General features: G+C 38.8%; 1 protein-coding gene across 1 annotated transcript in view; it reads right to left on the bottom strand.

Annotated features, from left to right (window-relative positions):
- LOC115373316 (CUB and sushi domain-containing protein 3-like) overlaps nucleotides 1-16,394 on the bottom strand; it is a 285,861-nt gene that overhangs the window by 145,449 nt on the left and 124,018 nt on the right. Inside the window, exons 23-28 of the mRNA XM_030071637.1 lie at nucleotides 11,532-11,688; nucleotides 9,225-9,416; nucleotides 7,442-7,568; nucleotides 5,942-6,144; nucleotides 3,040-3,231; nucleotides 210-348 (exon numbers count right to left, since the gene is read on the bottom strand). Coding sequence (XP_029927497.1) covers nucleotides 210-348; nucleotides 3,040-3,231; nucleotides 5,942-6,144; nucleotides 7,442-7,568; nucleotides 9,225-9,416; nucleotides 11,532-11,688 — 1,010 coding nt within the window. The remainder of the gene's footprint in view (nucleotides 1-209; nucleotides 349-3,039; nucleotides 3,232-5,941; nucleotides 6,145-7,441; nucleotides 7,569-9,224; nucleotides 9,417-11,531; nucleotides 11,689-16,394) is intronic.

Here is a 16,394-nt window from a genome sequence, read left to right as displayed (position 1 = left end):
TTAATATGTCAATGACACAGATTGTCGCAAGGCTGAACACCAGCATTAAATATAGACCACACTCCATTCAAAGAGAAAGGGCTCTGGTCTTGCTGGTTGAGATGCTACTGCCCGGGAGCATTTGAATGACTGTGCCGAGTGCGCCATCTCCTTTTTTAATCCTAAGTGTCTCTGCCGTTAACCCACCACACTGTAGAAGCTGCAATTACCTGATAAAAGCCAAGGAAATGACATAGTCAGAATGGACAGCAATGAGCCAATCACAGTCTTTGCTGTGCGGGTAAGGGTGTGGGTAGTTGGGAGACAGGATGAATCCTGAAGATCCTGTCACATTCCCACCACATGGAGCTTGAGAGATAAAGACATAAAATATGAATGAGAAGCACACAAAATTTGAAGTAACTGCACATTATAACCAAAATGTATGCTTTAAATGTTGGGCTGTTCCCCATCTTGACTGACTGCCAACTCCTGTGATTAACTTCTGTTTTGAACACGCAGGGACAAAGCAGTTGTACATTTTTTTTTAAGATAACTTATTTGAATTTAAGGGGCATCAAGCAATCCATGAACTTAATCAGCCTTTATCAGTGATTATATGGAACTGCAACATCGTCAATAGATTTGCTGTGGCATTCTGGGACCCCCTGGTGACCATGCTGAAAACCACCACATAACTTCAGCGAAACTAGACTTCCTTAATGCTATCAACATTTCAGACACTATGGTCAACTTCTGTTATGTAACAGGCTGTTTCAAAACAAGAATAGCAGCGGAAGAACTCATTCCCTAAGGTTCTTCCAAAACTTGCTGCACATCAAGGAGAGGGAAAAAAACTAAACAACTGTCAGAAAAAATGACAACTATGGATAGTCTCAACCTATTGCATCAACGCTGACAGCAATCGGTACAGGTTCTAACAGAATATTTTACATCTGATGAGTAATTCTGGCTACACTCAGCTTTCCAATTATGACTTGCGATTCATGTAAGAGTCAATAAGACATTTTAATCACAGAGAATGTTTAATGTTTAAAAGACTGCTGTCATATACAACATAACCTGCTGATTCTTTTTGCTGAGTAGTGCAAAAGAACCATCACTGATTTGTGTACACAGCTATTGATCACCATTGCATTATTTTTGTCTAGTAATATTAGCCTAGCTAGCTATCAGCAAGTAAAGTTACTTCCCTAACCTTTGACTGCAATTGCTATTTTTATTAACACAAATTAGATAATATTTTGTTAACACCAAAACCAAAATGAGAGTAATAAAATAATTTACATTTACAGTACCTACGGACTAGTCTATGCTGGAGTTGATGTTTTCATGTGTTCATCAATGTAGGTAAACAACTGGACTTAACTTGCAAGTGACCTTCCAACAGAGTATTACATGCGGTTGCTATGGTGTTTAGATTGCATCTGCTAAGGGCCTAAAGAGCATATCTCTTACACAATGTCTATCACAGCGCCTCTTTTCATCCCTTGAGTGTCAGTGGGCTGTGGACTGACACAAACAACAAGGTCACATTTTCACAACGGAGATGAGAAAGCTGGCTAATTAGAGTACAGATCCAGAAGAGGTAATATATCATGGAAAATACTGTACACTGCTTTGTCATTTTTTTTTCTTTTTGGCAAGAAAATAACACTTATTAGACTTTGTTGCTGAAATGCCTTGAGATACTGGTCATTGTGTATTTGTTGAAATGCCAGTGGGTGACAGTTTTTGTTCCAAAACACAGTGTGTGAGCCAGAAAGTGAATTTTGAAAGCCAAAACTTTCAGCACCTGGCAAAGTATATGTTGACTCATTGATCAGCAGTCCTACCAATCCCCTGGCGATATGGTAATTTTGTGCTATGAGGCAGTAAAAATCCTTCTTATTGCACCTTTAATTTATTCTTGTAATGCAACTTAATATGTAAAAGGACAATTACAACCACATTCATCTATTTGACTATGTGACATTCTTTTCAAGTGCCTTTAAATTACTTGAATTCTAATGATCCCATATGTTCCCACTGAAACTAAACAGTTGAAATATGATATATGAAATATGATATGAAAATATAATGTTTTGAAGAAAGCTGAAGATACACTTCACCAATAAATTCAAAAAAGTCTGTTTTGATTTTATTGCGTGTGTGTGTTTTTTTTTTTTTTTTTTTTTTTTCAATTATATAAAATAAACATTTCAGGGCCTCATTAGAGGTTACTCCTCATAATTAAAGTGTGAATTTCACAAAAGCCCTCATTCCTCATTTGCACATTTATTACATAAACTAAGTAAAAGTTGATATCACTCAACATCTACTCTTATCTAGAAGCATTTCCATGAGACATAACACTGATCACATATCACTTTTATTTGGAGTGATAATACTATTCATTGATGTAGGGGAAGCTGAAAACTCCCTCAGGTTGTCACATACCTGAATTTAATAGTTGTTTTGTCATTATATTACATCAAGCTGTGTGATCTTGTAATTACATTGCAAGATCTAAGCTTTGCACTTTCTTAGCCAGAAAGGAATTAAGTTAGACCAAAGGAGTTGGCAGCAACTGAGGAAAATCCAACATAGGTTTCTTGGGAATTACTAAAAGTACTCATTTTTAATTGCATTGTTAAGTAATTAGTTGTTAAGCTGTAATAAGACAAAGTGTTGCGTGACCTTAGAGGTTTCAGCCCTTGACTGGCCACAGAACTGGATCTAATCTCAGAGGAGTTGGCAATGATTCAAACATGTGAATTGTCTTCTGTTTACCCTACACATATCTTTAAGGCATCAATGACAGTTATAGTCTCTGCTGCAGCCAGTTAATAGAAAAACTCTCTCCTTCATTCTCTCGTCCTCTCGCCATCTCTCTCTCAGTCACTCTGATCCCCAAAATGCCCCCTCCTTTTTCTCTATCTTTTTCATTGAATTTACTTCCCTCTATCACTTTTTCCATTCCTCCTGCTTCTAACTCTCCGTCCATCTCTCTTCCTCTCTCCTTCTTTCTCTCTCTCTCTCTCTCTCTCACTCACTCACCTATGCAGCTTGGCGGGCTAGGTTGCCAGTAGTATCTATTTTCCACTTGGATGCAGGTGATTCTGCTCTCTCCCTGCAATTCGTATCCTGGATCACAAGAGAAGGTCACAGAGTCACCAGGCTCCCGCCCTTCCCCGTTGCGACTGCCATTCATAGGAATACCAGGATCTCTGCAGGCTGTCGCAAGCGAGCCTGAAGGACACACACACATACACACATATATATTAGTGTACACAAGAGCATACATGCATACACATCAATGAGCACAAGTGAAAGCGCACACATCCACAACAAATTTCATATCATATGGTAGACAGCTGTCAAACTCATGCTGTAGCTCAAACCCAGTTATAGCAAAGAAAAGATTACTGCCTGATCTCAGCAGTTAAAATCCTGCCCATGTTTTCCCAACATGTTTTGCTCAACCACAGCTGTGCAGCAGCCTCAAGCAGGGAATATTCATGGTAAAACCTGATGGATTATTTGGACATCGCCCTCTTCACAGGCCATATTATAAGGCTGTACCCAACTCACAATTTCCAGAGTCAGCTCAGGCCAGCTCCAACCTTTTCAACAGTGCACGGTATCAGTAGCGGTCCTCATTCTTCCTTCACCAGATCAGTGGGCAGCATCAGCTTTTGTTTGGCACGATAGGTATGTCATGATTTCACACACTTGCATGTGACGTGTTTTCATGTTGATTTCGGACAGAGTGCCTTCAGTACTGTCCTCCACGATTCTACAGTTAATTAATCCAATCAACTGCACATCTACCAGTTCTACAAGAATATAAAAACTTTATACTTTTCCATTCCTGATTGCAATATATTCCCATGCATTTTTAAATGAATGTGTCCTGTTTAACTGTAGTATTGCAATGCCCAGTAACTATCTCACAAAAGGTCATGCAGAGGTCTATGACTGATGATTCAGCTCGTCAACTTCCAGGGGAGAGCTCCACTTTTTATTACATCTTATTATCTTATTATTATGCATACTGCAGTTTGTTTGTTTGTTTCTTTCTTTTTGCTGTTTGTTGCTTTTTTGGTTGTATTTTGCTTTCATTTTCCAAGTTTAAATATACCTAGCAAAATATATCAAGAAAAAAGTAGTGATATCAAATTAAAATGAAATTATGTTATCATTTATGATATGTATGAGAAATGACAGTATTATATATGTGATTATCTCTATGACCAGATTTTCCAAATGTATGTGGATGAAATATTATGGGAATAATTACACGTGGATAATTAATCGATATTATTTTGCATTTGTGGAAAAAAGACAAGCATGAACTCCTGAATCCAGACTCTGGCTAACAATAATCCAAGATGTTATCAATAGACACTTAAAACGCCAGTGCGATTCATGATGTTTCATGGTGTAAGGATGTAACGAACAAAGGACGCCTCAATATATAATTACAGTGATAATTATAAATTTGAACAAAGTGACCTGTGAGAGACTCTCTTTAGTTGTCAGCAAAATTAAGATTTAGAATTCCTTTCCACTTCTTGCTGTAAATGATGTCACATTTACCAGGCCATCTCATCAACTATGCATACAGCGCAGTATGAATAATTTATGTGGCAACCTACACGTGACCAGCCAGCTCCTTGACCAACCAAACAAAATCTTTGTACTTACAATCTTGCGGAGTACCCAAGTACCCAATCCTCAATATTTGTTCCCGACAGATAGAAATATTGGTATGCATTGGTATGCAGTTACAGGGAAGGTTAGGCTTTCACTCAGTGCCACAAGCTTTGTACTGTCTAACCATCAAACACTGAAAGAAAAATATGTTACTCCTTGTGTTTGAAATCAATGTCAAACTTTTTTCTGACTGAATTAAAATCATTCCACTAAACCTTTAAAAGGAATTCCTGTGTTGACAATGAGTTGAGGCTGTCAGCTCAAAGATTTATTGTTTAACCTTGAGCACCCAGTCAAAAGTCTTCTCATAATACTGCAAACACCTTTAAACCAGAAAGTGCACCCATATCCTCCCCAAATACCCAGGGAATCATCCATAAAGAAATCTCCCACTCACTGTCAGTGGAACAACTCTACAAAAGAACTGTTTGACAAAACCACAGATTCAACATTTGGCTCTTTAGATCTACAGCTTTGGAAGAGAGTGTGTTTATATGCAAATACACATTAAACTGCTGATATGAATAACACATTTTAAATGGGAGTGTATTTTCACTACAAAGATTTGGAGCATTAGTCATGCAATAGTGTTGCAACTTTATTCAGCCATTTATCCCAAAAAGTTAGTGATAGTTCGTTTGGTTCACCAGCCAGAGGCTAACAGGCTATTTATGCATGCACCTCTGTAATCAACACAAGCTTTAGACAGGTGGAGAGAATCCCACAAAATGTATTTGTACAATGGGTCACCAAAGTGTACACCAAAATAAAATAAAATAAAAATATTTATAAACTAACAATATCAAGCATGCATGAACCAAGAGGGTGTTATGGAGCTGCTGTAGTCAGAAGCTTGGTTTTGAAGCTATCTGTCAGCAAAACATATAAACTGCATGGGTGCCACAGTGGCACACAGTGCACTAGAGTCCCACAGCAGTCGACTGTGAAAATACCTAGGATTTTGATGGCTCATCCAGCCATGTCTAAAGATTATAGCAACTACAGAGAGATCAATGAAAGATAGGAATTAAAATGACTATACTTCAATTTGATAATGTCACTAGGACAGACAATGAGTTTACGAAACTCTAAGCCATATACAGTAAGGAGGTGATTCGAGATTAACACATATACTCACATTTAGAATTTGGGCAATTTAACCATTTTTCAAGTGTCTTTGTTTCCTGTTTGTAAGAGCGAACAGACCATAGACTACTTCAAGTCACTGGAAGGAAGTACTCACTGGAGAAGTCGATAGCAAAGCCAGACTTGGTGATGTAGAAGTCTGTCTCGAACTGAATGGTGACTAGGTTGAGGGTGGAGTGGATCCCCTCGGGCAGCAGTGAGCCGCTCACCTCCTTCAGAGACATCTCGTTCTCAGGAGGCCCATCCCAAACCTTCAGGATGTCGTGGGATGCCTCCGTGTCAAACGCCAGGAACTGCAGACTGGTAGAGGTAAACAAAGTAGACTGTCACTTTGGCTTACTTTGGTTTGGTTCAGCTCAGGTCAATTTGATTCAAGTCATTTCAAGTCAAGTCAAGTCAATGCAATTCAAATCAGTGGAAATGAATTGAGTTCAGGTCATTGGGCTGTTCACTTCAGTACAGCTGAGTTAAACTCATTTTGATTGGGTAATGCTCCCTTGCACAATTTTGCATCCCCAAATCAAAGCAAAACCAATGCCCAAAAGGAGGCAAGCGAAATGGCTGCCACAAAATAGTTAAACATTGTGGCTGTGGCATCGCCTGAAACCAGATTAAAATGAGTTCAAAGGGAAAATCAATGTAGACGCATCCTATGCTTGCCCTATGCTTTTGGGCTGTTCAGATTACAACAATAGGTTAGATTTGGTGATATCAATCAATTTCTACCAAAGTTAGAAACAGGAGGGTAAAGAGTTATCTGCACTCTCATTAAGAGAGGGCCTGGAGCAGCTTTTTTGACAAAGAACACAAGGGTGACTTAATGAAATCATACAATGTTTACTTCAACCTCTAAGCCCAAATGGGTTTTATATCACAGTGGTACCGAGAGCCCCCCCACCCCGCAAAATTCCACATCCCAGGAAAATTCCCCTGGGTGCTGTCAGAGTGTCTACAAAGTCCCTCTCCCATTCATTGTTAATGGAGCAGCTGCAGGCTGTTTCTCTTGCTGATATCTAGTTTTGGAAAAGACCTTTTCATGTTAAAAATATAAACCAACTGTACAACATCACAGGAAAACATTTTACAATGTTTTTATCCACAAGTCATTTCATGTCAGGTCAAGTCAAGATGACTTCATCTAATTTCAGACTTTTTTAAATCAATTCCCATCAGTTCACCTCAGCAATTTCCCCGTGTGTAAACACCGCAGTCCCTGGATAAAATGTCAGTCAAAGCCACTTTAGTCTTATCAGACAAAATACGCTCAATGCTTTCTGTAACTAAAGCAATTCTTAATATTTTTTCTCTTGAAAACTGACAAATCCTTTGTGTTCCTACTGTGTGTGTGTTTTTGTCAGTGGTACATTCATGAGTCATGATCCATATTACATGTAGGACATAATTTACACATTTTGAAAATGTAGACGGAGTATTCAAAAACTACATTTAATGTAATATTATGAACAGTTTGGCATTCTAGAAAACAAAACTAACACAAAGACAATACTTTCTCATCCACAATGTATACCTTGAATAGAAATAATAAAATATGTGCATTAATAAAAATATGTACATGTATTAGCAACTTGTGAGCTACCTGACAATGTTGCCAGAGTTGACCTCAATGGTCCAGGTACACCTCAGGTTGTTGTCGTAAGGAAAGGGATACCCAGGAGAAAGGATGCGCCCTGTAGACTCACCCTTAAAACTGCCTCCACACTCCGCTGCGTACAAGCACACAAAAACACTGCCTTATCAGCAACACTCATGATAACTTTCTACCAAAATGAAAAAAAAAAAAAAATGCAAACATACACACAAAAGACAGAGAGACATAACCATATCCACATACAGTGTCACTAAGTACAGCAAACATGCTGACAGTGTCCAAGCAAAGCACATGGAAGCCTAGACTCTACAATGAGTACTAACGAGTAACAGTCCTGCTGAAAATGAGCAGTTTTTCTCTTTGTTTTCTACTAAAAGGTAATGGGACTGCAACAAGGACTTCCTGCCTGGCCGGAGATACTTAGGGATGCAAAACTTGTTTTGTCTCTAAGTATGCCTCCTAATGATGCCATTAATTAACTTTAAAAAGACTGTGTCCACAGAATATATAGGTTGGGCCTTGCACTGCAGGAAGGACACTGCTACAAATGTTAATGACTGAAGGAATATCTTATCCAATCTATGTTGTCTCTCCCCTGGTTATCTTCTAGCTATCTATATTACAGAACAAACGGCACTTAATTAATGGGAAAATTGCATTAGATGGTCACAGTGGTAAGCTATAATCAGTATCATAACACCAAGCAAATGTAAGACTCCTCGACAGGAGCTTAGAGATGTGGCCCAGGAGAAATGGCTGAAAATCCCACTTCACATTCAACTCACAGACACAAGGCTGACTATAAATATTGACCAATCAATGATCCAGCTCTGTTGAACAGCTAATCAATAGAATGATTAAGCACCTTCTTCTGTGATCCAAATTTGTGATCATACAGTAACATGCCACAGATTCAAACTCAAGTCTTTTTTCTGAAAAGGCAGAAACACGTTTCATTGTAAAAGGCAACAGAACATGCTGGCATTTAAAGTGTAATTCTGCACACATCCAGAAATTGTAAGTCATTTTTTACCCTAATCCATCAATGGTAGACATTGAGAGATGGACACTTCTTCACAACACCTTATAGACTCCAGCAACGTGCAAGTAATAGTTTTATTATTTCTCCATCTCTGTCACAGCATGTGCTGAATATGAAAGTACAAACTGAACTACTAATGATAACCTCTTTGAACAATTTGATAATTATGTACCTCACCTCCACAAAAATAGTGATCAATGTCCTGTGAATAACAACATCTAAATTACACAGAGTGGCAATGAAACACAGCCAGGGCAAAGAAACAACACAGTGAAAACTCAATAATTTCCAAATTGCTTCACCATAGTGTTCTTATTGAGTCTGTAATACTAGCTTTGCATCAGGAACACATAGAGAGATCAATGATTCACAATAAAACATCAGGGGCATTTGTATTCTCTTACAAAATGACAAGTCATGTATTTTCTTTCAACACAGTTCAATTAAGTGGAAATCATGTAGGAATAAATCCTTGGGATTAACACCAAGCATAGCAATGTTGACAGTGTGCCTGCACTGAATAATAAAATAAGATACCTCAGAGGGGGGAGACAGAGAGACAGAGAGAGAGAGCAAGAGAGAGAAAGACAGAGAGAAAGACATAGAGAGAGAGAGAGAGAAAGGTTATGGCTGTAAAGTGTTGGACAAACTGTGGTGGTCTGTCTGAGAGAAAGACAGAGAGCTAGATAGTGAGAGAGACAATGGATACATAAAGGGAGACAGGATTACCTATACATGACGGGAGATGGTTGTCCCATGCCCTTCTTTCCCCAGTCATGCACTTGAGTATGCCACTGCCGTGCAGGGTGTAACCTTGGTCACAGCCATACGTGATGGCACTACCAGCGAAGTGACCCTGGTCGCTGACTTTGAAACCAAACTGTGGTACGCCTGGATCATCGCAGTGAGATAGCTCAAAACCTGGAGGAAGGGGGTTTGGATGGCAAGAGGACGGTTAAGAATAGGAGTTTAAGAATGACTTATACCACTTTGACTCCAACACAGAAAAAACACAGACAAACACACACACACACACACACACACACACACACACACACACACACACACACACACACACACACACACACACACAGAACTGCTTGTCAGCATTTAAAACTAAGTCTACTGGAGAGCAGCCATATTGTAAACCGGCACCATATTCCCATTTATCTGCATTGTAAAGACTTATTGATTGAGCTTTGGGGATTAATTTCCGGTTGAGTACAGATGAGGATTGAACTTAAAGTCCCATTATATTACTTGGCAGTAAAAGATTCTTTCTGGACAGAGAACACAATTAGACCTCCACAATTAAGTGTTCAATTGAGTGTGGACATTTACCAGGATTGAGAAATAACATGGCCACTCATAACAGTTTGAGATGATACAAAAGAAATAAAATAAAATAAACAAGCCACAAACAAGAGAATGTTCCAATAACCCTTCAACTGGCCATGTTTGATCTTGACCGTGGCCTTTGTCTCCCTTCCGCTCGTTCAGGTAGTAAATGTAAGTGTATTCTGCTATGCGGCAACAGTGGCTGCACATAAACCCAGCACCGCTGATTTATGCTCTTTCCTCACAGCCAGGCCCCTGCCCATGCCAGATGTTATGGCAGTATTACAAGTGTCATGCCCAGTATAAATCTCCAACAGTTACTGCTCACATTTAGAAAATTACCTCAGCACTTTTGGTAGAAGAGTCATGAAAACATGGTCAGTTTTCATGTTCAGACAAGATTTAAGCTCCCCACACTACACCTTCTCCTTGCCCTCCTTGGTGTTCACACATCAGTCAAACCTTTGGTTGAAAACTGCCATTTATTCTGGTTGAAAAGACCATGTAAAGACCATACCTTGACATGGATAAAAGGCACTAGTACATATTCTGCTATTTACCTTATCCACATCCTTGAAATCTAATTATATGATACTTAATTATGGGCAATTCTATAATTCAAAAGGCAGCTTGTAATTAAACCATCATACCCTCTGAACTAACAGTCGCTGTATTCAGATGCTGATGGAAATTTATTTAGCTGTGGTAAATGAGCACATGGTTACACATGGGTACATACATTAGCATCCAAAAACTCTCACAATATGCAATACTGAACTGCAGCACATTAATCAATCTGCCATTTGATTTAAACTAATGCCTAGAAGATAGGCAATTTCAGTCAGTTTTAGGTCTATACAGTACCTGTGTAGATTTGTAAGCGCCCATTATGCACAGAGTAGCTGAACTTAGCTGGTAACTTTTATGCTTAGACACACATTCAAAACAGCACCCTGCCCTTTACCTTTCTCACTAACTATGTTGAATTCTACCATACAAAAAACAGTGGAAGATAAAAAAAAATGAATAAATAAAAAATCCCAGAACTCTGTTGCAGGTGAAACACAAAAACACTTTAAATTGGACTGCAAAATGCAGTGTCACCAAAACATTTCTCTCGTCTCAGTAATGGATTAGAAACAGTTACCAACAATACACAGTCAGCAAGCCAATTAGGGGAAGAAACAAAAGCCATCTATTACTGGCCCACTTACTGCAATGACCCAGTCTTCCAGTACACATATGCACATGCTCATGCATATGTACATTCACACACTATGTGCAGTACACGCACAAATGCATGTGAAACCACACACAAACACACCGACTTCAAAAAATCCCTACAATAATTCACCTGTTTTAACAAGGTACAGTTAGGCAGACGCTAACTGCAGCAGAGGAGAGGACAGGAAAAGAGGAGAGAGGAATTTACAGATAGAGAGAACATGAGACAATGAGGAGCAAGAGAGAGAGAGACACAGAGAGAAGCTAACTTCCCTACCAGAGTGGGGCACAAGCACCACGCTGTGTTTAATGGATACCCTGACAGTGAAAGACATGGTGAAGCAGGGTGAGGGTCAATTAAGATTTCGTTTAAACTCTGCCTCTGCCTGGCTCCTGAAGTGAGACTAAATTTACCCATTTGGATAAGTTTTAGGGACGCTCCCTCCCCCGCCAGGGAAATGAAATGTAACTTACTGTGGTATATGAGCTGGAACCCTGCTGCGGTCACCTCCTGGTCAGAGAAGAACTCGAGCCACAGATGGTTGGAAGTGCTGGTAAGAGACTGGCCCTGCATCGACGAGCCTGTGTACGTGCCAAGGACGGGGGCTGCACTGTCTTTGCCATCATACACCTGGGCAGAGATGGGGAACAATATGATGGAGAGCTTCAGTAAAAAAAAAAAATGTGGTGGTTCATACATTGTTACAGTGGCTATGATGAAATTGCCTGGGCGCCACTCCACTCTTCTATTTTATCATCTCTAACCAACTATCAGAAATACTGATGGACAATGAACTACCTAATCTCCTGTACCATAAAATGACAAAGAAGAGTCATCGAATGAGGACAAGAACACACAACTCAAGTACAAAGAATGATCTTGCTGATATCTTTCTTTATGTAAAAAAGAAAAAAAATCTACTAAGGTAAAAGCTTTTGAAAACAGTAGTTAGATTCTAGATTTATTATACTATGAAATAGTGTATGGCTGACTGATGGGAGGACTGTTTGACTCACCTGACAAAAAATTAAATTTGATGTTTGTGTCAACATGGTCCCTACATAATGGACGTTTCATGTACAAAATAAATTATCAAAATATTATGAATGTTATATGATTATATTTTATTATTAATTTAGAAATCAAAATGCACAAACAAACTAAAGCTTCTCTGCTGACTGACTGCTGACTGTGAATGGCTTCATGATTTCTCTTTTGCATTGGTTTGTTTTTTGCTGCTTATGGCAACCTTTAAAACTCTACTCTTATCTGCAAAGGGTGTGATTTAAAATGGGGTTTCCCTCTAGTGGGCCACGGAATGCCACAAGTAGAAGCTAGTGGTCCGCAGAGGGGCCACTGATGCATGCTCATCTTAGCAGCAAAGAAAATAAAGTTTAACTAACCCTCTATGCACTGAGGTCTCATAGGCTCATCAGCTGTCATTATCATGTTGACTATAGCTGCACAAAGTTTTGTGATGATCAGTGAAAAAGTTAGAGCATTTGGCACCAGGTGTGTCCCAGGCCTCCATAGGCAGGCCAGCTGTCACCAACGCAAATGCCGGGTCCAGCCGCCTGAGTCACTGTGGTAGCACTGGCTAGCACAAGTTAGCTGTGCGAGCAAACATCCAGGTTGCATTGGTCCAAGGGGGTGAGCCTGATCTAAAACTACAGTGTGACAGCTTTGTCTGCATGGTGTTGCTCTGGACCTTTTTTTTGTGGATATTGAGCTGTTTTTTTTAATTGTTTTTATTGACTTTTACTGTCATACAATTGAAATTTGTATGGAATTTATAACTAGTTTTGTGTTTGTTTGTTTTACTTTTATGGACAATTCTGATCTTATGAAAAACTGGTGTCAGCAACTGGTTTGATAAACAAAAGAATAGATTCACCAAAAGAGTTTGTGAGAAATACTTTTTCTTCTGACATTCTGACATTTTAAAATGATGATCGGGTGGGCCTAGTGGTGGAAGAGGTTAAGAAACCCTGATCTAAAATGTAGCTTAGTAGAATACAAAAATATATTTAAGTTACCAACTTGTATGCAAAAAAGCTACTCATTTATAGTAACAGGAGTAAATGTAAGTCGGTATTTCCACCCTTGAGAATAATAACATTAAGCAGTGCCTAATACCAAAGAGATGTCTGCAATATATTTGAGGGTTTAAAAAGCCATGATTAAAAAGCAACTATGAGTACTGTGTATCCTTTGTTTCATATTATGTCTATTGAAAAAACAATGTAAAGTGTGGAAATTGGATTGGATTGAGCATAATTCCTTCCACTGATTTGGTACTGTGCATCTGCAGAGTTGAATCAACAAGACAGATGGTGTGGTTCATGAAGTTAAACTGACAAAAGACTGCTTTCAAGGTCTGGAAGAGTAACTGTTTTTTGTTTACTGTTTCTTTCTTGTGTATTGATGTCACACAATCTATTCAACAACCATCATGCTCTCCAGCCAACACAAATTATGTTCCCATGCAACTAAACTGCATTCTTATTTCTGTCTAGGGAAACTTATTTTGTTTTGGATTACATTTGTTTCTGATGTATTTTACTTTCTGGCTGTTGATAATGTGTCAGTGTCACCTGGTTACGGTAATGTAACATAACATAAAGCCTAAATCAAGGTCAGTTGTTTGACCTCCTAATGTGGGCTGTAAACAAAGTGATTACAAATGTTTTTGTGAAACGTCACCAACAATAGGGCCCTATAATTTCTGAGATCACAGAATCGCGGACGGAATCGCAGAATTAGGGTTAGGGTTAGGGTTAGGGCCAAATAAAACGGAATCTATTTTTAACGCGGAATATCACAAAATTTGACATAATTTTAATGAAATGCTGTTTTTGTGTGGAATGTGAACGGATGTCTGGGGAAAATTACATGGAGGGAAGCAAATCTGGCTGGCACAACAACAACAACAACAACTGCACCGGCACGGTACGAGTCCAAAAGGCAAAGAAACTTTCCAGGCTACAGCAGCTCACTAACATAGTTGTGTAATTGTGTAACAACGCGAAGAGTTGCCACTCCGCTCTATTTTCACTGGCTAACAGCAGCACACTGGCTTAGCTTGTCTATTTAGAGAAGCGGTATCACTTCGGCTTATTTTTCAGTCAATGTTATCACATGCATAGTACTGCTCATTCACTCGTAGCTGAATTGTTAGGTCTGTCTGATAAGTAATTTACATTTTTAAAACAAAAAATAATTTAACATATTGTTAAATTATTGTAGTCAAGCTTACTGGTAAACATCTACTCCTTCAAGATAATTTATTATGTTCTACAACTCATAAACATACACTAACACTACATACCAAGTGTTTGAGCAACATATCTCCTCTGTGCTACAAAAGACCGTGGTAAAAAGTACTCTGTTGTTGTGGATGGGACCACTGATGCAAGAGACTGCAGCGTCCTAAACATTGTCATTTCTAAGTTAATGTGAATAGCTTGTACATACAATGATCAACACTCGGTTAACAATCTTTGAAGTTAAATGTGTGTATGCATTGACCCAACATCAACCCTCAGGTAAAATAATTACTGATGCATCCTCTTGGCATTTTTTGTTCAATCATTAATAACATATCATTTTCACCTTTTATTGCTATAACAATGTAATTGTTAAATAAATAAATCAATGTTTATTTGTTACCTCAATTAATTTAAGGTAATTTCTATTTCATTTGTGTGCATTTTAGTCATTAACATTAAAACACACACTCTTTTTTGGTAGTAAAATAAGAGCAAAAGGTAGAAAATGGAATTCCCAAAAATTAAAACGGAAAAACGGAATTTGGGAAAAAATAAAACGGATTTTATAGGGCCCTACAACAAACATAATCTGCAACAAAATACATATTCCCCTTAAAATGTAACTGAGAATGCATTTTAGTTGTATGAGTGTAATATTTAGGGGGCAGAGTTGCAAAAACAAAATCTGCAAGAGTAATGGCACTACGTGGGTACAAACTGGCCTTATTCAGACTGCCAAGCAAAATCAGTTTTCTGTCATATCCAGATTGTATCGGGACTGATTTTAGGATGTCTGGACAGAAAAAAACACATGGAATGCGATTTTTGCAAATGAGATCCAAGTCACATTTTGACGCCAATCGGATTTCTACAGATGCGACTCAGTGCAGATGCTTTGGACACTCAAACAGGATTTCAAAGTGTCTGTTACGTCACTGTTACATCAACATGACACAACAACGACATCAAATCCTAAGTGATGGAAGTGCAGCAGAGCGGCTCAGCAGCTGAGCAGAATCCAGGCTGCTGCTAGCAGAGCAGCACAGAGGACAACACAGAGTACAAATGTCCGTGGACAGATGCTGGAATAAACTGTCTGCCAGCAGCTTCTGTTCATTTTTCCTGCTTCAACAATGGAAAGCTAGGTCACCAATGCACATAGTTACTGATGCCTACGTCCTTACCATAGAACATGTGCAGATAGGTTGGTGACGTCTGGACGCACACATCTGATCTGCGGACCATCTGTCTTAAAGATTTGATCTGAGAAACAAATCTGATTTGCCTGCAGTCTGGACAAGGCCAGTGTCTAAGACCAGTGTTATACATTCAGCATGTGAAAATAAGCTAGGGTCTGCATGACGTAAATTTTATCACTACTCAAGTCTGCAAGGTCCTCTCCACGTGCAGCCCAAGATTTGTGACCACTACATCACTCCCAGCTGCTAGAGCACCAACTGCAATTTACTGTATGTGTGTAACACGTCCACCAAGCAGACTACAGAAAGTAGTATAAACACAACTATGACTCTTTCATTGTGTCCACAGCTCTCCGGGTTAGGTATGGTAAGTCATGAGAAGATTACTTTACAATATAATACAAAGGTTTTGTGTCCTTTGTTTTAAATAAAATAAAAAGCACTACAATTATCCAGGTGAAGAGAAGTTATGATGTTTTACACAACAAAATGCATAATGCAAAGACATGCTACAATTGTGATATACACTACTCACAAAAAGTTAGGGATATTTGGCTTTCGGGTGAAATTTCAGGATGAACCTAAAATGCATTCTAACCTTTACAGGTGAACTTAATGTGACCTTCTGTAAACTTTTGAATGCACATGTCCAACTGTTCAATGTTTCAGTACTTTTTGCACAAGTTGCTGTTCTCTAACAAGGAGTTTAACGGCAAAATTCACAACAGGTGTTTGATCCATGAATCGACCAGTAAATTTCCTGGTTCAATTAGAATTGGTAAAACAGTTTAAACACATTTTAAACAGTCCTGCTGTTCACATTTTGACATCATGAGACCAAGACGACACCTAACAATTGATCAGCAGC

This window comes from Myripristis murdjan, chromosome 16, assembly GCF_902150065.1.
Source record: "Myripristis murdjan chromosome 16, fMyrMur1.1, whole genome shotgun sequence".
Lineage (NCBI taxonomy): Eukaryota > Metazoa > Chordata > Actinopteri > Holocentriformes > Holocentridae > Myripristis > Myripristis murdjan.
Note: the sequence above shows the minus strand (reverse complement) of the source record. Positions and strands in the feature narration are given on the sequence as shown.